A 21,819-nucleotide genomic window follows, 5' to 3' on the forward strand; every position below is an offset into this window, starting at 1 on the left:
CTTTTGTGTGATTCAAATTACTGTGGATATGAGTATAAAATTCGTGCCTCTAACATGGGGGCACTTGAAAGGCAGCTCTTTGATATTTAGTGGTAGAATTCATATAACTATCCTTTTGCTCAACACTTTACCCCTAAATATATAAATACATATAGACTATTTGAAATGTTATATATACAAATATAAAATATACATATAGGTATGCATTTCGATGGTCACATATGGCATTGGACTTACACGGCAAGTCTGCATAGTCCATCAGGAACTCCAGCCGTTCACTTGCGTCTCTAAGTTGCCTCCTGAGTTTGAACACAGTGACAGCACTGGATTTCTTTAGGAATTCAATGAGGGATACCAGCTCCTTAGTGTTGGCAGGAACCTCACTGACTTTGTCTGCGATGTGGCTGTACTGATTACAAATGCTACAGAAAAGAAACAGCCATTTGTTATCGTTATCATCATCATCACCACCATCATCACCATCTAAAATGACTTTCTTGTAAGACTCCATGTTCAAAATACATAATTCCTATTTGAAAAAAAAAGAAAATTTTTTTTTTATTTTTTCCCTGCCTGCAAATCCTTGATGGATAATATTCACATGCACACTAAACTCCAGGAATAATAGCAGTTGTAATGATAATAATACCTGTTATGTATTAAGCCATTATGAAGTGCCACACCCCATTCTAATCATTTACATAGATTAACTCATTTAATCCTCACAAAAATTCTAAGAGGTAGATACTACTATTATCTATACTTTATAATGGAAGAAAGTGACCCTGAGTAACATTATCGAAAGCAACATGGTATGTCGGTGTCAGAGCCAAGATCTGAACCTGGGTTAATTGACTCCAAAGTTCATACTCTTAACAAATACACCATACTACCTCTCATACACAGAACCTAGATTCAGACCAAAACACCACCACCACCACCAGCAATTCATCACATTTTGTGTTGAAATAGAGCACTAAATTAATTTTTAATCTTTTCTTTTTTTTTTTTTTTTTTTTGAGACAGAGTCTTGCTCTGTCACCCAGGCTGGATTACAGTGATGTGATAGCTCACTGCAACCTCTGCTTCCCGGGCTCAAGCAATTCTCCTGCCTCAGCCTCCCGAGTAGCTGGGATTACAGGTGCCTGCCACCATACCCGGCTAATTTTTGTATTTTAAGTAGAGATGGGGTTTTGCCATGTTGGCCAGGCTGGTCTTGAACTCCTGACCTCAGGTGATCTGCCTGCCTTGGCCTCCTAAAGTGCTGGGATTACAGGAATGAGCCACTGCACCCGGCCTTAATCATTGCTTTTAACAGAACAACAGTAAGTTTATCCTCATGGGCTACAGGTAATCCCTCTTGGCAGAGAAAATGTTCCATTACTGGGACTACCAGGTCTAACTGGCCACTTTTCAAACATAAGACTGAAAAATGATGTTATTATACAGATAATTTGAATATGCTCTAATTTATGCAAAAGCAAATGACTGACGGTCTTGGCATCTTAACTACAATTAGAAGCAAATTATCCGCAATACGTCCACTCCTAGCACAGAGTGGCCCTCAACAAATGTTAGCAATGATACCATAGTTTTGTTATTATTACTTGATCTTGACATGTTTTTTTTTTCTTTTTTGAGATGGAGTCTTGCTCTGTCACCCAGGCTGGTGCGCAGTGGTGTGATCTCAGCTTACCGCAACCTCCGCCTCCTCCCAGGTTCAAGCAATTCTCTGCCTCAGCCTCCCTAGTAGCTGGGATTACAGGCACCGCCCCCACCCACCACCATACCCGGCTAATTTTTGTATTTTTAGTAGAGATGGGGTTTCACCATCTTGACCAGGCTGGTCTTGAACTCCTGACCTCATGATCCACCCACCTCGGCCTCCCAAAGTGCTGGGATTACAGGCGTAAGCCACTGCGCCCAGCCCTGTTGATGTTATTTTTAAGGCAGACAGAAACTTCAGAAGTCAGCCACCAACCTGGAGTTCAGCTGCCAACCTGGGTTGTCTGCATTCTTAGATATTCCTGGGTTCAGAATGAGGCTCTTATTTTCACTTATATTAAAAAGACCTAAGGACATTATACATTTATTTGGATAAGGATGAATGCACTGATCAACTAAGGCACCATGTTGCTTTGATTTGACAGGAACAAATGGATGATTGCTTAAGGGAAAAAAATGCATGGCTCAAACTTTCCAAAGAAAGTCTCCAAGTAGGCCGGGTGTGGTGGCTCACGCCTGTAATCCCAGCAGTTTGGGAAGCTGAAGTGGGAGTATTGCTTGAGCCGGGGAGTTTGAGACCAGCCTGGGAAAATGGCAAAACTCCATCACTACAAAAAATGCAAAAATTAGCCAGGTGTATTGGTGAGCATCTGTAGTCCCAGCTACTTCGGGGGCTGAGGCAGGAGGATGACTTGAGCCCAGGAGGTCAAGGCTGCAGTAAGCTTTGATCATGCCACTGCACTCCAGTCTGGGCAACAGAGTAAGACCCTGTCTCAATTTTTTTTAAAAGTGTCCGAGTAGTGTGAAGGCTGAAAACCTTTTGCTGTCCTCGTCCCAAACCCATATCCTATAGGCAAAGAAGCTGAAGATACAGGCTGGGTGCGGTGGCTTACCCCTGTAATCTTAGCACTTTGGGAGGCCAAGGCAGGCAGATCACCTGAGATCAGGAGTTTGAGACTAGGCTGACCAGCATGGTGAAACCCTGTCTCTACTAAAAATACAAAACATTAGCCGGGTGTGGTGGCACGCACCTGTAATCCCAGCTACTCGGGAGGCTGAGGCTGGTGAATCACTTGAATCTGGGAGGCGGAGGTTGCAGTTAGCCAAGATCATGCCACTGCACTCCAGCCTGAACAACAGAGCGAGACTCTGTCTCAAAAAAAAAAAAAAAAAAAGAAAAAAAAAGAAAAGAAAAGAAAAAGAAAAAGAAAAAGAGAAACTGAAGATCCAAGAGACAAGGCCAGCTATTCTGGCTCCAAAACCAAGAATCTGACCTCTTCATCAATGAATGAGAAAGCTGCTTGCACATGGACTTTGAGGTCAAAATGGGTTAATTCCCAGATATGCCACTGCCTAACCTGTCAGAGTCTCAGTGTCTTCATCAACACGATGGGGAAAATAATGAACAACCTCTTAGGGCTGTTGTGAGTTCCTGATTAGATCTATTCTGTGCAGGGTACTTATATGGTGCCTAGATTATACCATGTACTGGGAAGATGGTCACTAGTATTATTATTAATTTGCTGATGATTTTCTGATATGTATTTTGTAAAACTTATAGTACTATAAAATGCTAAAATTACACATATATGAATAATACAGTATACAATATAATATTAATAGCGGTGATTATTACTAAATCATTTTATTTTACATTTATTTATTCTGAGGTAGCGTCTTGCTCTGTGGCCCAGGCTGGAGTGCAGCACCTCAATCATAACTCACTGCAGCCTTGACCTCCTGAGCTCAAGTGATACTCCTGCCTCAACTTGCATACCTCTCTCTTTTTTTTTCTTTTTTTTGAGACAGAGTCTTATTCTGATGCACAGGCTGGAGTGCAGTGGTGTGAACATGGTTCATTACAGCCTCGACTTCTGGGGCTCAAGTGATCCTCTCGCCTCAGCCTCTTGAGTAGCTGGGACCACAGGCACATGCCACTATGCCTGGCTAATTTCTTAATTTTTATTTTTGTAGAGATGGTATCTTCCCATGTTGCCCAGGCTGGTCTTGAACTCCTGGGCTCAAGCAAACCTCCTGCCTCCACCTCCCAAAGTAAACCCAATCTCATGTTGGGACTATAGATGTGAGCCATGGCACCTGGCCACTAAATCATTTTAGTCTATAGTTTAAAGTGCTTTGAGGAAGACAGCTAGGATAACATGGAATAACCATTTTCTAACCTTCAAATAGAGACACAGTAGAAGGCAGTTGCCATCTCAGCCAAGCATCCATTACCTCTTTCTGTAACAACACCTATGTATTATCGGGGACCCCCACCCCTTTCAGCTCATGTGGTTTAGGTGGGGTTGACACCCATCCCAGAGATGGGAACACCCAGCCAGATCTAAGCCATCCTCTTGGCCAGTGTTTGATTCAATGTTGTACGAACGACCTAAGTCAGGCCAACCTCACATGGGCCAGGACTTTTCCAAGGATGATAGAAAAAGAAATTTTTTGCCTCCTCTGGATAGGAATCCGGGAGGATGTAAGCCTGGAGCTGCAGAAGCCCATAAACTGGAGAGAACCTGTTAGAGAATGGAGCCCACGTGGAGGAAAGCCAAGCAGAGAGAGAGGAATTGCATCCTAATTGCAGCATTGAGGGCCTGAAGCTAGAAACCCTAAACTTTTCAACATGTGAGCCGCAAATTCCCTTTTTAACCCAAGCTAGTCTGTTTGAGCTTCTATCCATTATAACCAAAAACATCTTGTCTAACACGTAGTTGTCAGTAAAATAAAGGCATAATATAGAGTTTAAGATTGAACAATGGAACCAAACATGGTGGCTCACACCTGTAGTCCCAAGAGACTTAGGAGGTTGAGGCAGGGGGATCACTTGAGCCTGGGAGGTCGAGGCTGCCATGAGCTATGATCACGCCACTACTGCACTCCAGCCTAGGGGAAAGAACAAGACCATGTGTCTAAAAAAGAGAAAGAAAAATGATATGCAAATAGAGGCAGGAAGATTGCTTGAATCTAGGAATTTGAGGCTACAGTGCACTGTGACTGTACCTGTGAATAACCACTACAATCCAGCTTGGACAACATAGCAAGACCCTGTCTCTGAAAACAATTAGAAAATTCGCCAGCCATGATGGTGGATGCCTATAGTCCTAGCTACTCAGGAGGCTGAGGCAAGAGGATTGCTTGAGCCTAGGAGTTCGAGGCTACAGTGAGCTATGATCAGGCCACTGCACTCCAGATAGAGTGAAACCTCCTTTTTAAAAAGAAAAAGATTGAACAACAGAATTCCCGGACCTATACAGCAGAATTCTGCCTAGGAGTGATTCTAAGGAAAATGCGCCTGTAAGCACTTTGTGTTTCAAAATATGTGCTAGATGAACAGTGAGAAGGGCCTGTGACCTCAGACAGACAAGCCCAGGAAGCAGTTTGCATTCTCCTGAATTTGCCTGCAAGAAGACAAAAGCTTCAGGATCAGAGACAAACTGCTAACAAATGCCCTCCACCCACCTACTCCAACCCCCATGTCGCTTTCTCTTGACTGTTCACCTCCTAGCCTGAACTTGAATTCCTCACTACCCTTACTTAGGGGCAGAAAAAACTTGAACTAGAAAATAATCTGTTCATTGCTGGAAGGTGCAAGTTCTGGTCACTTTTTCGTCTCCAGTTGGTGCCAAATACCATTGCTATTTGTCTGCACAGAATTACGATACCTGGTATTGGTGTCTCGGTTTACATCCACTTGGAATTGAATCAGATGGTCTTTAAGATTTTGAGCTCGCTCACAGAGATCATGATTTAGGGCCGTAGCATCAAGGCAGAACATGGCTAAAGGCACGGTGATGTTCATGGATGCAATTTCATTTCTCCGTTTCTTTATGGCATTGATCTTCTGCAGAAAGGAGCACATTCAGTAGCTTGATTTGCCCTTGAGCCTCTCCCACTTGCCCCCAGCCTAACCCCTGGCCAACCCTAGTCCAATGCTGAGCATGGTCTATGCACCAAAGAGACACTAACTGCTCATTGGATTGTCTGCAGCACATGTCACCAAGGTATAAAATCTCAAGTGGCATTTCCTACCGTCACAAAATCATCAATGTCATGATTTTCTTTCAGGAACGCAGCGATGTTTTGCTCTGCCGTGTTATCCAATAAGTCATCATACTTTTTGTAGACATTTAAATATCTTCCATATTGAAGGGTGTGAAATCAAACACACAAATATAAGTCAACCAAATCAGATGAGTCAGAGTGGCAAATGAAGACATAGTAGCATTTTAAAAAATGTAGCCCAAGCCAGGAAAGAGAACTATAATGTGGCAAAAGTTTCATTAAACAGAGAACTCAGAATTTTGGCTCTGATTTTCAGTTTCACCACTTCCTAGCAGTGTAAACTTAGACAAAATATTTCAGTTTTTCAAGGATGGGTGTTGTATTAGTTCATTTTCATACTGCTGATAGAGACATACTCGAGACTGGGAAGAAAAAGAGGTTTAATTGGACTTACAGTTCCACATGGCTGGGGAGGCCTCAGAATCATGGTGGGAGGCAAAAGACACTTCTTACATGGCAGTGGCAAGAGAAAATGAGGAAGAAGCAAAAGTGGAAACCCCTGATAAACCATCAGATCTCATTAGACTTATTCACTATCATGAGAATAGCACAGGACAAAACAGCCCCCATGGTTCAATGACCTCCCCCTGCGTCTTTCCCACAACACGTGGGAATTCTAGGAGATACAATTCAAATTGAGATTTGGTGGGGACACAGCCAAACCATATCATTCTCTCCCTGGCCCCTCCAAATCTCATGTCCTCAAATTTAAAACCAACCACACATTCCCATGCTGCCCAAGACCGTGGGAACCCACCTCTTGCATCAATATAACCTGGATGTGAGACCTGGAGTCAAAGGAGATCATTTTGGAGCTTTAAAGTTTGACTGTCCCACTGGATTTTGGACTTGCATGGGCCCTGTACCCCTTTGTTTTAGCCAATTTCTCCCATTTGGAATGGCTGTATTTACCCAATACCTGTACCCCCATTGTATCTAGGAAGTAACTAACTTGCTTTTGATTTCACAGGCTCATAGGCAGAAGGGACTTGCCTTGTCTCAGATGAGACTTTGCACTGTGGACTTTTGGGTTGGTGCTGAAATGAATTGAGATTTTGGGCGACTAATGGGAAGGCATGGTTTGATTTGAAATGTGAGGACATGAGATTTGGAGGGGCCAGGGGCAAAATGATATGGTTTGGCTGTGTCTCCACCAAATCTCAACTTGAATTGTATCTCCCAGAATTCCCACTTGTTGTGGGAGGGACCCAGGGGGAGGTAGTTGAATCATAGGGCTGGTTTTTTCCCATGTTATTCTCATGGTAGTGAATAAGTCTGGTGAGATCTGATGGGTTTACCAGGGGTTTCTGCTTTTGCTTCTTCCTCATTATCTCTTCTGGCAACACCTACACAAACATACCCAGGATTAATACTTTGTATCCCTCAATCCAATCAAGTTGACACTCCGTATTAACCATCACAGTTGTCTTTTATTTTATTTTATTTTATTTTATTTTATTTTTTGAGATAGACTCTCACTGTAACCCAGGCTGGAGTGCAGTGCTGTGATCTCAGCTCACTGCAATCTCCTCCTCCCAGCTTCAAGTGATTCTCTTGCCTCAGCCTCTGGAGTAGCTGGGATTAGAGGCATGTGCCACCACACCCAACTAATTTTGGTATTTTTAATAGAGACAGAATTTTGTCATGTTGGCCAGGCTGCTCTCGAATTCCTGGCCTGAAGTCATTTGCCCACCTTGGCCTCCCAAAGTGCTAGGATTATAGGCATGCATCACCAGGCCGGGCCCAGTGTCTTTAATTTTAAGTGGAAATGATCATTAACACCTCATAGGATTATTGTAATGCTTAACTGTAATAAAGTACACACAAATGAATTAATGCTGTGCCTGACATACAATGAATGTGCTACAAATATTACGATAGTCCCTCCTTACCCTTGGGGATATGTTCCAAGACCCCCAGTGAATGCCTGAAACCGCAGATAGTACTGAACCCTTTATATACTGTTTTTTCCTATACACATATATGTATTTATGATAAAGTTTAATTTATAAATTAGGCACAGCAAAAGATTAACAATAACTGAAAATAAAATAGAACATATAACAATATAATGTAAAAACAAAAGTTATATGAATGTGGTCCCTTTCTCTGTTTTTCTCAAAATAGCTTGATATTTTCCAACCTTAGTTGACCTCGGGTAGCTGTAACTGCAGAAAGCAAAACCACAGACAAAGGGGACGCCTGTGATTCCTATCCCTTCTTCAAGCCCCAAAATTCTAAGCCTAAATCTTAAGATGAAAATCTAGGACTAATTAACCTAAAATCTATTAAATAAAATCAAAATTTTCTCTGCCTGTAATCAAATGACACAAGAATGGCTGGACAGGTTTCCCCAAAATTGGAGGATGTGTTTGGGATGGTCTGGTTTAAAATAAGTTTGAATTAAAATAAAGATGATAGTGAGTAAGCAGAATTAACTTTGTGGGACTCAGTGGCATGCTTCCAAGAGTTGATCAACACTTTAGAGACTCTGAAACTGAGATGCAATGAGAAATCCGTGGAACTGTCAATCCAGAAAGACAAACAACCCCATCAAAAAGTGGGCGAAGGATATGAACAGACACTTCTCAAAAGAAGACATTTATGCAGCCAAAAGACACATGAAAAAATGCTCATCATCACTGGCCATCAGAGAAATGCAAGTCAAAACCACAATGAGATACCATCTCACACCAGTTAGAATGGCGATCATTAAAAAGTCAGGAAACAACAGGTGCTGGAGAGGATGTGGAGAAATAGGAACACTTTTACACTGTTGGTGGGACTGTAAACTAGTTCAACCATTGTGGAAGTCAGTGTGGTGATTCCTCAAGGATCTAGAACTAGAAATACCATTTAACCCAGTTGATCCCATTACTGGGTATATACCCAAAGGATTATAAATCATGCTGCTATAAAGACACATGCACACGTATGTTTATTGTGGCACTATTCACAATAGCAAAGACTTGGAACAAACCCAAATGTCCATCAATGACAGACTGGATTAAGAAAATGTGGCACATATACACCATGGAATACTATACAGCCATAAAAAAGGATGAGTTCATGTCCTTTGTAGGGACATGGATGAAGCTGGAAACCATCATTCTCAGCAAACTATCACAGGGACAAAAAACTGAACACCACATGTTCTCACTCATAGATGGGAATTGAACAATGAGAACACTTGGACACAGGAAGGGGAACATCACACACCGGGGTCTGTCATGGGGTTGGGGGATCGGGGAGGGATAGCATCAGGAGATATACCTAATGTAAATGACGAGTTAATGGGTGCAGCATACCAACATGGCACATGTATACATATGTAAGAAACCTGCACGTTGTGCACATGTAACCTAGAGCTTAAAGTATTTAAAAAAAAAAAAAAAAGTAGAAAGAAAGACAAAACGTGCCAGGCAAGGTGGCTCACACCTGTAATCCCAGCACTTTGGGAGGCTGAGGTGAGTGGATCACCTAAGGTCAGGAGTTTGAAACCAGCCTGGCCAACATGGTGAAACCTTGTGTCTACTAAAAATATAAAAATTGGCTGGGCGTGGTGGCACATGCCTGTAGTCCCAACTACTTGGGAGGCTGAGGCAGGAGAATTGCCTGAACCCAGGAGATGGAGGTTGCAGTGAGCTGAGATCATGCCACTATACTCCAGCCTGGGTGACAGAGTGAGATGCCATCTCAAAAAATAATAAAATAAATAAAATAAAATAAAATAAAATAAATAAAATAAAATAAAATAACTGTGTGTCTAAGAGTCCATGAATAGGGAAAACAGAGGTTTCAAATAGAATCTCCCAAATCAAATTCACGAGGGCAGGGCTTCCAAATATGAGGCCATGATTTTTTGACTAGGTTAGCAGTTGCTCTCAACTGGTGGGGACTTTTGGCCACGCCTGAAGACATTCTTGGCTGTCACAACCAGGGGATTCCTGCCGGCATGCATAATTCCTACAAGGATTCTGCTAAACAGCCCACCACGCACAGGACAGCCCCCACAATATAATTTTCCAGTCAAAAATGTCAGTAGAGCTGCAGTCCAAAAACTCTGGGTTAGCGTGACCATATCTCTTGGTTTGCCTGGGACAGTCCAGGTTTACACCTGTTGTCCCATGGTAATTGTTAACAACACTCTTTTCACTCGTAAATTGTCTCACTTTGGAAGCTATTTACAGGATCACCCTAAACTAGTGTGATATGGTTTGGCTGTGTCCCCACCCAAATTTCATCTTGAATTGTGGTTCCCATAATCCCCACGTGTTGTGGGAAGGACTCGGTGGGAGGTAATTTAATCATGAGAGCGGTTACCCTCATGCTGTTCTCGTGACAGTGAGTTCTCACGAGATCTGATGGTTTATAAGAGGCTTTTCCCTCCCCCTTTTGCTCAGCACTTCCTCTTCCTGCTGCCACGAGAAGGATGTGTTTGCTTCCCCTTTTGCCACGACCGACCGACCATAAGTTTCCTGAGGCCACCCCAGACCTGCAGAATTGTGAGTCAATTAAGCCTCTTTCTTTTGTAAATTACTCAGTCTCAAGCATGTCTTCATTAGCAGCGTGAGAACGCACTATACATAGTGACTGCTCACGTGTGCAGCTGTGAGATGTTTTACAGTGTGATGATTAAAGGACATGGCCTGTGGGTTCAGATAACTGATTCTCGATCCCCAAATCCAAAAAGTTCTGAAAACAGACAGTTGCCTCAAAATTCACTTGGTAGCAAAAGTTGGCCTGAACGGATATGAGGCTATTATGTGAATATTTATAGGTTTCCCTGCAGAAATATCAACATGTTGCCCCAGACCTCACAGAAACTGCAGGATAATATATAATATACGCATTATGTTACTTTTATATAACCCAGAAATTTTGAAGTGCCAAAACCCATCTGGCTTCACAACTATCAGATAATGGAGGTGGATCTGTAATTGAATTTGAATCCTGGCTCTCCTAACTATTTGCTATGTAACACTGGGACGGTTAGAGTTTCCTCATTTGTAAAGTGGGAATAAATAGTAATACTCATGTAAGTATTGGCTATTCTTACTATGTATGTGTTCAGGTGTTTGGGAACAGGAATACCTTATTGGATGAGAGTTAAGAACACCAAATCAATCCCAAAAAGCTACATAGCTAATAAATTTATAACTCAACTTACTTGCGGGGGCCAACTTGATTTTTCTGAAATACCTTGAAAGTTTGAATCAAAAAATCAGAAACAAGTTTTTCTTCTGCGTTGACAGTTCCAAGGAGCAGATTATATCCTTTCAGCTCTGGGAACAGGACAGATTCCACCTGAAGAGTAAACACCACTTCTGCATGTTGCAAGACTTAAGAAGGGAGATGGTACCCAAATGCAAAGCCTTCTCTAATGCACTCATTTCCAGGGCTGCCAGCTGCATTTTTACTCTATTTCCTCTTAGATAGTGCTGGAATCACCCTGCTGTTTCCTCTACCTGTGTTCTCTCTCCTTTCCTTCTTGCCTGGATTACTCATCTTTCAAATCCCTGACCTTTCAAGGGTCTTGTCCTTTGAGAGTCCCCCTTGTCCTGCTCACCGCCCCACAACGCTCCAGTGGATGTTGGTTTCCCTGTTTCAGGCTCACCTTCTGAACTTTTCCTGCTTAGCACTCATCACAATTGCAATTAGATGAATGTGTAATGAGATGTTCTAGGTGTGTCATAGAATACAAATTCCATGAAGGTCTGGATCATATTTGACTTCTTCACTGTTATATCCCCAGGGCCTAGCAAAAGCTTGGCACTTAGTAAGTGCTCAAAAAATACTGGGTGAGTCAATGAATACTATCGTAGTGCTCCCCTCCTCCCCTACTACCCAGTTTTCCTCTCTAATGAAAATTCTGGAGACATGGATTCTAATTCTGAATCTGCCACTGAGGGACAATGTGACCTTAGGTAATTACTTCTCTCGTGGGTTTTTTTTTGTTTTGTTTTGTTTTTTTGAGACAGTCTCACTCTATGGCCCAGGCTGGAGTGCAGTGGCACGATCTGGGCTCATTGCTACCTCTGCCTCCTGGGCTCAAGCAATTCTCCTGCCTCAGCCTCCCGGGTAGCTGGGATTACAGGCATGCACCACCATACCCAGCTAATTTTTGTATTTTTAGTAGAGACAGAGCTTCACCATGTTGGCCAGGCTTGTCTCAAACCTCAAGCAATCCACCTGCCTCAGCCTCACAAAGTGCTGGGATTACAGGCATGAGGCACCACATCTGGCCTAAACTACTTCTCTGAATCCCCATTTTCTCATCTGTAAAAAAGAAGAGATGTACTAGATTCTCCTCTAAGCCCAGGGAAAACAAAAAATGATGGCTTTATGATCATGAGGCACTGAAAGTATCTTCTGAGAGAATTCATACTCTCTAACTTCTTTTTATTTATTTATTTTTTTAAAGAGATGGTCTCACTCTGTCACCCAGGCTAGAGTGCAGTGGCACCATCATAGCTCCTATGCTACGTGACTCCTCAGCTCAAGCAGTCTTCCTACCTCAGCCTCCTGAGTAGCTGGAGCTACAGGTGCCTGCGACCATGCCTAATTTTCTTATTTTTATTTTTATTTTTGTACAGACAGGGGCTCTATGTTGCCCAGGTTGGTCTTGAACTGGTGGTCTGGCTTCACAACTTTCAGAAAATGGAGGTGGACCTGTAATTGTATATGAATCCTGGCCCTCGGCTCAGCCTCCAAAAGTATTGAGATTGCAGGCTTGAGTCTCCACATCTAGTCACTCTAACTCCCTCATGGCACGTGTGTGTCTCTGAGAATGTTCTCACTTGCATGGCTCATGCAGGCTGCAAAGTTCCTGCCTGGGACCCATTGTCTTCCATTGTCCTCTCTGCTAAGAAAGATTTTAGTGGCTGGTCTCAGAAAAGGTCTTCAGAGTGTTTCAGTGAGTTACATGGGTTATATGCCTTTGATGGAAATGCATCAATTTAGAAAGGGGGAAAATCAAGTGCAAATGATCTGTGTCTTGTTTGGCCAATCCAAAGGTTTTGAAACCAGTGGAGGAGCAACTTCTTTGCTGCAGCCATACTACAGACAGCTGCCAAAGGCAACGAGATGGAGGGACTGGCACTGGTCAATGCGTGAATGAAATGGTTTAGGGCAGCACAATTGGTGCCCCCAGGCCATGTGACAGATCACAAGTGGGCAGGATAATGGATCGTCTCATGGGAAGAAGTCTTCAAACTTAAGAGGATGAAATACCTCTTGCTGCTCTTTCAATGTGGTTGATTCTCTCATGCCCTGTAGAGCAGTCTGTGAAATGGAGTCAAGAACAATCGCATTCGGCCGGGTGTGGTGGCTCATACCTATAATCCCCACACTTTGGGAGGCAGAGGCAGGCGGATCGCTTGAGCTCACGAGTTCAAGACCAGCCTGGGCAACGTGGCGGAACCCTGTCTCTACAAAATACAAAAATAAGCCGGGCATGGTGGTGCACACCTGTTATCCCAGCTACTTGGGAGGCTGAGATGGGAGGATGGCTTGAGCCTGGGAGGTAGAGGTTGCCTCCCGGGCTCAAGCAGAAAAAAAAATTCTTTTTTTTTTTTTTTTGAGATGGAGTTTCACTCTTGTTGCCCAGGCTGGAGTGCAATGGCGCAATCTAGGCTCACTGTAACCTCCGCCTCCTGGGTTCAAGTGATTCTCCTGCCTCAGCCTCCCGAGTAGCTGGGACTACAGGCACCCGCCACCACACCCGGCTAATTTTTTGTATTTTTAGTAGAGACGGGGTTTCACCATGTTGGCTAGGCTGGTATTGAACTCCTGACCTCAGATGATCCAGCCATCTCGGCTAATTTTTTGTATTTTTAGTAGAGACGGGGTTTCACCATGTTGGCCAGGCTGGTATTGAACTCCTGACCTCAGGTGATCCAGCCATCTTGGCCTACCAAAGTGCTGGGATTACAGGTGTGAGCCACTGTGCCTAGCCCCTTTAATTCTTTCTCACAAATATGCTTTCCTGCTTTCTTTCTGTGTCTTGAATAATGCTATTTACTCTATTTTCTATTTTCAAAAGTCTCTTTGTTAGCTTTTCCCTACCAACTTTTTTTTTTTTTTTTTTTTTTTTGACAGAGTCTCACTCTGTTGCCCAGGCTGGAGTGCAATGGTGCAATCATAGCTCACTGCACCCTTGAACTTCTGGGCTCAAGCGATCCTCCTGCCTCAGCCTCCTGAGTAGCTAGGACTACAGATGTGTGCCACCACACCCAGCTAATTTAATTTTGTAGAGATGAGGTCTTGCTATATTGCCCAGGCTGATATTGAACTCCTGGCCTCAAGCAATCTTCCTGCTTCTCGACCTCCCAAAGCTCTAAAATTATAGGTGTGAGCCACCACGATTGACCTTAACTAACTTTTAAAATTATTTTTAAACCACATATACGGCAGATCTTGCAGTGAGTGAAGGTAACACCCACCAGTTGCCATTCTTAAAGATTTTTCTTAGTCAACCTGCAGGACTATGTTTTTAAGTCTTCACTAACCAGTTCAGAGATAAAACAGTCTGAGGGGCTTAAGGAGGAAGCTAGGGCTGTGGGTGTCACTAGATGGGGAACTCAGTCTGCGTTGTTTTTCCTTATTGTCTGGTAAAGTCATTGGTATTCACATAGGCCTTGTTTTCAAACCTGGTACAAACCATGTCTTCTTGGCATTGTAATTCATCAAATGTAGTACCGGCCCTGGTACCTGCCATTGCAGTGGCAGCCGCGTGCATGCTGGGCTCTCCTGGCTCAGCTGCTTTCACACATTGCCGATCAGCAGCAGCAGCAGTGAAGGAGAACTTAAGTGGTATGTATTTCAGCTGTCCCCATACATAGTCATCCAAATTACAGGGTCTTTTCTTCCATTTCCTTCCTAGGGATACTGGTTGTAGGAGAGCTGCCCAGTGTTTCTTCTCCTCCCACACACCCAGTTTTAATGGAGCACTTAGAACCCTGTAAGTACCGGATTGCAAAGAGAAGAGTGCTTGGGCCTCCTTGCACTGCAACCTTGAACTCCTGGGCATTCGTTTCACATGAGCAAGGCCCATGTGAAGCATACATAATGTATGGAGAGAGTGAGAAGGTGGAAGGGTGAGGGAGCTAGCCAGCAAGACCCCACAGATCCCTTCCCTATATGGAACTGGACAATGGCCCTTTGGTCATACCAACCAATCAGAGGGAGTTAGGAAAAGATGGAGCTAAAAGGAGTTACATCCATGTGCATGATCCTGTCTAGTAATAAAAGTTTGTTAATAAGTGTCTGGAATTTAATTAGTAACTCTACCCTGGAAAGCAAACTGGAAAGGGCGTGGGCCAGGAAGGGAATGGTTATTCTCTCTAGAAGCCTACAGTGGCTAAAACATAACAAACCAACAAACAAACAAGCACACAGACGAGTGAAACTTCAAACTGAAATTGAAAAAAAGTTCTTGGCAAGTTAATGGCAATTGATTCATGATGGATTATTAACCCACAGATATGGCTTGGGACCTATCTGATTCATTGAGGTTGACATCATGGAGGACACTATACTCTCTCACAAAGTAGGTCTTTTTTTTTTTTTTCTTTTTTCTTTTTTCGGAGATGGAGTCTCGCTCTGTCGCCCAGGCAGGAGTGCAGTGGCGCCATCTCAGCTCACTGAAACCTCTGCCTCCCGGATTCAAGTGATTCTCCTACAAAGCAGCTCTTCGTGCTCTTGTTAGAAGCACAATTCTGGGCTGCGTGAATATTTCTTTATGGTCTAAATCATTTGTCTGGGGTCAAGGGGTTATATTCAGGATATATCTCTAAAGTGAAGCTCCCTTAACTGAATATCCCAGCGACCTGACTTGTACAACCTCTTTCAATACATTTTATTCACTAAGTGAAAAAATCATGCAAATGAATGATTAAGTGACTACTATACCTTGGGGATCCCATTAGAGTTCTTAATAATTTCCAGGAAAGAGTCACGTATTAATTCCCAGCAGCCATCAAAAGATGGATTGAAGACAATAATGGGTTCACTGACTTCAAGTTTGATCATGATTAGCTGAGGTATGAAAAACTTCATCTCTTGGTAGGGCTCCTTAAAATCATTCCCATCCTTCAGGAGACATAAGGTAGGGCAAGTGTTACAAAATTGGGCCTTCCAAAATCAAGGGAGTGAATTTTATACATTCATAGAACTACATGAGGAACAGAAAAGGCAATGAAGGGCATCATACACTGTTTATATTTAAAATATGGGCTGGGGCTGGGCACCGTGGCTCACACCTGTAATCCCAGCACTTTGGGAGGCCGAGACAGGTGGATCACCTGAGGTCAGGAGTTCAAGATCAGCCTGGCCAACATGGTGAAACCCCGTCTCTACTAAAAAACACAAAAAACTAGCCAGGCATGGTGATGGGTGCTTGTAATCCTAGCTACTTGAGAGGCTGAGGCAGTAGAATCACTTGAACCCAGGAGGCAGAGGTTGCAGCGAGATCACGCCGTTACACTACAGCCTGGGCAACAAGAGTGAAACTCCATCTCAAAAAAATAAAAAACAAATAAAATATGTATTGGGTATAGCTTAGCCCACCCTGACTCCATGCACTCTCCCTTTCCCAAAGCCTTTATTCCCTTTTGTTTATGTGGCTTGGTAATTCCTGCACCCAATTTCTAGATCCTTCCCATCCTTCAAAATGCAGCTAAAACATTTCTTCCTTTGGGAAGCCTCCCTGTTTCTCAGCTGGATATAATCTCCTCCCACTTCTGAACTTGTGTATTTCTACTTCCTCTGTTTTTTTTTTTTAATTTATTTTATTTGTGTCCTTAGAGATGAGGTCTCACTATGTTGCCCAGGCTGGTCTTAAACTCCTGAGCTCAAGTGATCCTCCTGCCTCAGCCTCCCAAAGTGCTGAGATTACAGGCATGAGACACTAGGCCCAGCCTAGTATTTTTTTCTTTCTCTCTGGTAGGAATTTATATGCGTATCTCAACTTGTCTATTCTAAAGTTGAGGGCAGGATCTATGTCTGATCACCTCTCTCCTCCAAAATACCTGAGACAGCATATAGTACCTAACAGGTGCTCAATAAAAATTTATTGATTCAGTCCAAAAGTATTAATCATAATCCGTATAACCCCAAATGGAGTTGCTAATGAGCATAGTTTATTTTAGACACTCAAAATGTCAACCTTGCTACAACAGAAATATTGACATAGAGCTATTTCCAATTCCCTACAAAAGCTCTAACCCAGGATGTCCTCATAAACTACAGCGCCTAACGAAATTGTCAGAAGGCAGCTGTAAAGTACTTCTCACATAGAGATTTCTAGATCCATTTAAAGATGACTGATGATATTTGGTGAATACCTACTGTATATCAAATACCTATAAATTCCCCCCTATTTTCCAGACACAGGAAGATTTTACATTTCCCTTTGTGTGGAATTTTAGAGTGAGATTGGCTTCCACCCCTGGGTTTCTTATGCTTAGCAAAGTAGACAATCACAATGACATTTATAGATTGGTCCTCTTTAGAGAGCTAACATTGCAATTCAGCACCACTGGTTTCTATATTTTTGAGCAAAAGGCCAATTGTTCATCTTTATTACTTCATTTGGAAAACTTAACCTTTTATAACCAGGTAATTTTTAATTTTTGTTACTTTGTTAAGGTAAAATGTGCACACGGCATAAAATTCAAAAGAATATTCATCGATTTTTAGGCTATCCAAATTCAGGGAATGCTATGGTGCTTTGAAAACTAGGACTTAGTGTTTTCAGTTTTCTCTCTTTTTTTTTTTAGACAGAGTCTCGCTCTGTCACCCAGGCTGGAGTGCAGTAATGTGACCTCATCTCACTGCAACCTCTGCCTCCTGGGTTCAAGTGATTCTCCTGCCTCAGTCTCCTGAGTAGCTGGGACTACAGGCATGCACCACCACACCCGGCTAATTTTTGTATTTTTAGTAGAGATAGGGTTTCACCATGTTGAGCAGGATGGTCTCAAACTCCTGACCTCAGGTGATCTGCCTGCCTCGGTCTCCCAAAGTTCTGGGATTACAGGCGTGAGCCACCGTGCCTGGCCAGTGTTTTTAGTTTTCATTTCGACTTCCCTAAAACAGTTTCATGAAAGAATTTCTTAATTAGGTCAACAAAGCCTTTTGTCTTTAGAGGTGCCCCTTGCCAAGACCAAAGAACAAAAACCCATATCTACAATGAAACCTACAGCACTCCCTCAATATCAAGCCAAAGATTGAAAACAAACCTTTTCCAACCCCTTCTTGTAAAAGAGAGGATGAAAAAATGATTCCTTCTCCCCAAACTGTAAGACATATGTCTTTCATTTTATGCAATTTTTCTTTAAATTTTCTTAACAACTTCTCTACTTCTGTACATTTTTACCAACTTAATACTGAGTGATTATCTCAGGAAAGTTTGCCATGTATTTAAGGAAATTATTTTTAAAATTATTCCAATCCACAGCTGGACTGGACTTAAGATTTTATTTATGGTTTTATATCTCTCTTTAAAAATTAAAAAATTGATACCGATTAATTGTACATATTTACAGGATACATATAATGTATAGTGATCAGATCATGGTAATTAGCATATCTATCATCTCAAACATTTACTTTTTTTTTTTTTTTTTCTTTTTGAGACAGAGTTTCACTCTTGTCACCCAGGCTGGAGTGCAATGGCGCGATCTGGTCTCACTGCAACTTCTGCCGCCTGGGTTCAAGCAATTCTCCTGCCTCAGCCTCCCGAGTAGTTGGGACTACAGGCATCCACCACCATGCCAGGAAAATTTTTGTATTTTTAGTAGAGACAGGTTTTCACCATGATGGCCAGGCTGGTCTTGAACTTCTGACGTCAGGTGATCTGCCCGCCTTGGCCTCCCAAAGTGCTGAGATTACAGACGTGGCCTGTAATGCACCCGGCCACATTTACCATTTGTGTGTGTGTGTGTTGGGAACATTCAATATCCTTCTTCCAGCTAAAAGAAGACATTTTTATAAACTAACAACTGCCTGATGTGGGTGCAAGTCAAGCATTTCACTTTGTGCCCTGGCTCACAGCTGAGGACGTACATGACAGAATCCTGGCTCTAACCAAGTAACCAGGTTATTCCCCTCAAAAGGTCCAAGTGCAGGTCCCTGACTTACTTTGTGTATCATGAAAAGGGAAACGAGGTCCTCAAGCGACTTAATGACCAGCTCCCTAAGCTGCAGTGACATGAATGATGCCACAGAAGCAAAATATTCCTCAATGTTTCGACTTGAGTCATAGTTGCTCTTGGGAGCAAAATGAATCCAGTGCTCCTTCCGTGAGGTAAAAAGCTGGGCGCAGGTGGGGATCCACCTGTAAAGACAGAAGGGTGTCCATGTGAGAAGCTCTTCTGGGCTCCGAGGAACCCACTTGCCGTGCCCCCTGAGCTCAGTGATGAGGCAGATGGGCTCAATGTCCCACCAAGCAGCCTTGAAAATCAGTACTTTCAATTTCCAGCCACCTTACCTGCCATGCCTCTTTCTTGGGAAGAAAGTAGTAAGATTTGAATTAAGAGGTTATTCTTCCATTGAGAATATCCAAATGGAAAGGGGATATTGGTGGCACATCCTGCTGAAAGAGTCTACACTTTCTTCATTATAATCAGAGATTGGGGTAAAGGGGCATAAGGAACTAGAATGTTCTGTCCAACTTCTCTCTCTCTAGCAGATGCCTGGTCTCTGATTCAAACTTCATAGGGGGAAAGAGAGAATGAGGAGCAAAGAAAGGAAACATGAAAGGAGAAACTCCAGTGTGGCCCTGGCTGCTCAGAAGTTGACGGTAGGAATCAGAAAACCAAAAGAAGAAATAGCCAAGTGTGGTGGCTCATGCCTGTAATCCCAGCACTTTGGGAGGCCAAAGCGGGCAGATCACTTGAGGCCAGGAGTTAAGAGACCAGCCTGGCCAACATGGCAAAACTCCATCTCTACAAAAACAAACAAACAAACAAAAATTAGCTGGGCATGGTGCATGGTGACACACACCTGTAGTCCCAGCTACTTGGGAGGCTGAGGCAGGAGAATCACTTGAACCTGGGAGATGGGAGGTTGCAGTGAGCTGAGATTGTGCCACTGCACTCCAACTTGAGTGACAGAGTGAGTGAAACTCTGTCTCAAACAAACAAACAACAACAACAAACAAAAAGAAATAGATGCTTCATTGTTTCTTTCCTCCCATGTCCCCCAGTGGAAACCACTGGCCTTTTCATCCTATTGCATCTTTTCTCTGATCGCTAAAAAGGTACTACTCTAGCAATCAGAGAAGCACTACTACTGGTTGTAGTCATAGAGGTATGAGATTTATTGAGCAGCTATTATGTGCCAATGATAGCATCTACATTTTCTCTGCTAAAGAAAACCCATCTGCAGGTATTATTATCACTGTTTTACACAAGGGAATTTCTCTGGCTGTGGAGGTAGTCTTGCAGGCATTTGCAAAGGAAAAAGGAATTGTGTAAATGTATGAAACCCTTTTGCCTTGAAATCTTGAGGCCGTTTATCTGGACTATCTGAATATAAGTCATTCAAATGCATTCCCCTGTAACACAGCAAAGTCTAAAGCAGGGGTCCCCAACCCCTGGGCCACGGACTGGTTATAGGAACCAGGCTGCACAGCAGGAGGTGAGCAGCAGGTGGGCGAGCCAGCTTCATCTGTATTTACAGCCGCTCCCCATGGCTTTTTTTAACCGCCTGAGCTCTGCCTCCTGTCAGATCAGCAGCGGCATTAGATTCTCACAGAAGCGTGAACCCTACTGTGAACTGCACATGCGAGGGATCCAGGTTGCACACTCCTTAGGAGAATCAAATGCCTGATGATCTGTCACTGTCTCCCACCACCTTCAGATGGGACCATCTAGTTGCAGGAAAACAAGCTCAGGGCTCCCTCTGTTTCTACGTTATGGTGAGTTGTAGAATTATTTCATTATATATTACAATGTAATCATAAAAATAAGGTGCACAGTAAATGCCGTGTGCTTGAATCACCCCGAAACCATCCCACTGGCCCAGTCTGTGGAAAAACTGTCTTCCACAAAACCAGTCCCTGTTGCCAAAATGGGTGGGGACCGCTGGTCTAAAGGATTCGAGGAGGAGGAAATGGGGGTGACAGCCTCCCAGGGAATGGTGATAGGGAAGTTTCAAGAAGGCAGAGGGAGACCAGGCATGGGGCAGAAAGCAGCTGGACATGAAAAAAAGAGGACATGAGGCCAGGCGCGGTGGCTCATGCCTGTAATCCCAGCACTTTGGGAGGCTGAGGCAGGCAGATCACAAGGTCAGGAGATTGAGACCAGCTTGGCTAACACAGTGAAACCCTGTCTCTACTAATAATACAAAAAAAAAAAAAAATAGCCGGGCATGGTGGCATGCACCTGTAGTCCCAGCTACTGGGGGCGCTGAGGCAGGATAATCGCTTGAACCCGGGAGGCAGAAGTTGCAGTGAGCTGAGATCACACCACTGCACTCCAGCCTGAGTGACAGAAAGAGACTCTGTCTCAAAAAAAAAAAGACACGAAAGGATGCCAGTGGGACGACCCCCAGGCTGGGTACCAGCTTCATTTCAGAGGGTTTTCAGTCTTTAAGATACCATGGTGCAGCCCCACTTGGAAGGCAGATACTGACTTGTTGAGAAGAGTCTGGTGCGCCTCCAGGCAGTGTTTCTGGATCACATCCCAAAATTCCTGAGGCTGCAGAGGCAATTTTCCCGCTAGTATTTCTGCTGTTCGAACAAACCTGAGGTCTCTGAATCTGCCAAAAGAGAGGGAGAAATTTCCTAAGCTAAAGAACGCTTAATAACAAATCCCGCAGGACAGGTTCCAAGGGTGCGTGTTCACGTTTCTCAATGAAAGTTAAGCAGAATCAAATGAATTACAGGATATGGGAAAGATGCTGAGGAGGATATGGGAGGCTGAGGAGGGAGGAGCTAAGTCCTAAAGAACGCTTGCAGGGAGGAGACAAATGAGGTGACCCAAGAGTGCTCCTGAGCCTTAGAGATATGCCTCACTCTGC

General features: G+C 43.3%; 1 protein-coding gene across 3 annotated transcripts in view; it reads right to left on the reverse strand.

Moving 5' to 3' along the window:
* DNAH3 (dynein axonemal heavy chain 3) overlaps positions 1–21,819 on the reverse strand; it is a 219,907-nt gene that overhangs the window by 173,124 nt on the left and 24,964 nt on the right. For all 3 annotated transcript variants that reach the window (XM_016929616.4, XM_016929615.4, XM_016929617.4), the window contains exons 9-15: positions 21,433–21,558; positions 18,937–19,132; positions 15,709–15,888; positions 10,967–11,103; positions 5,764–5,869; positions 5,397–5,575; positions 238–422 (exon numbers count right to left, since the gene is read on the reverse strand). In XM_016929616.4, coding sequence (XP_016785105.2) covers positions 238–422; positions 5,397–5,575; positions 5,764–5,869; positions 10,967–11,103; positions 15,709–15,888; positions 18,937–19,132; positions 21,433–21,558 — 1,109 coding nt within the window. The remainder of the gene's footprint in view (positions 1–237; positions 423–5,396; positions 5,576–5,763; positions 5,870–10,966; positions 11,104–15,708; positions 15,889–18,936; positions 19,133–21,432; positions 21,559–21,819) is intronic.

The sequence above is a fragment of the Pan troglodytes genome, chromosome 18, assembly GCF_028858775.2.
Source record: "Pan troglodytes isolate AG18354 chromosome 18, NHGRI_mPanTro3-v2.0_pri, whole genome shotgun sequence".
In the NCBI taxonomy this organism is placed as follows: domain Eukaryota; kingdom Metazoa; phylum Chordata; class Mammalia; order Primates; family Hominidae; genus Pan; species Pan troglodytes.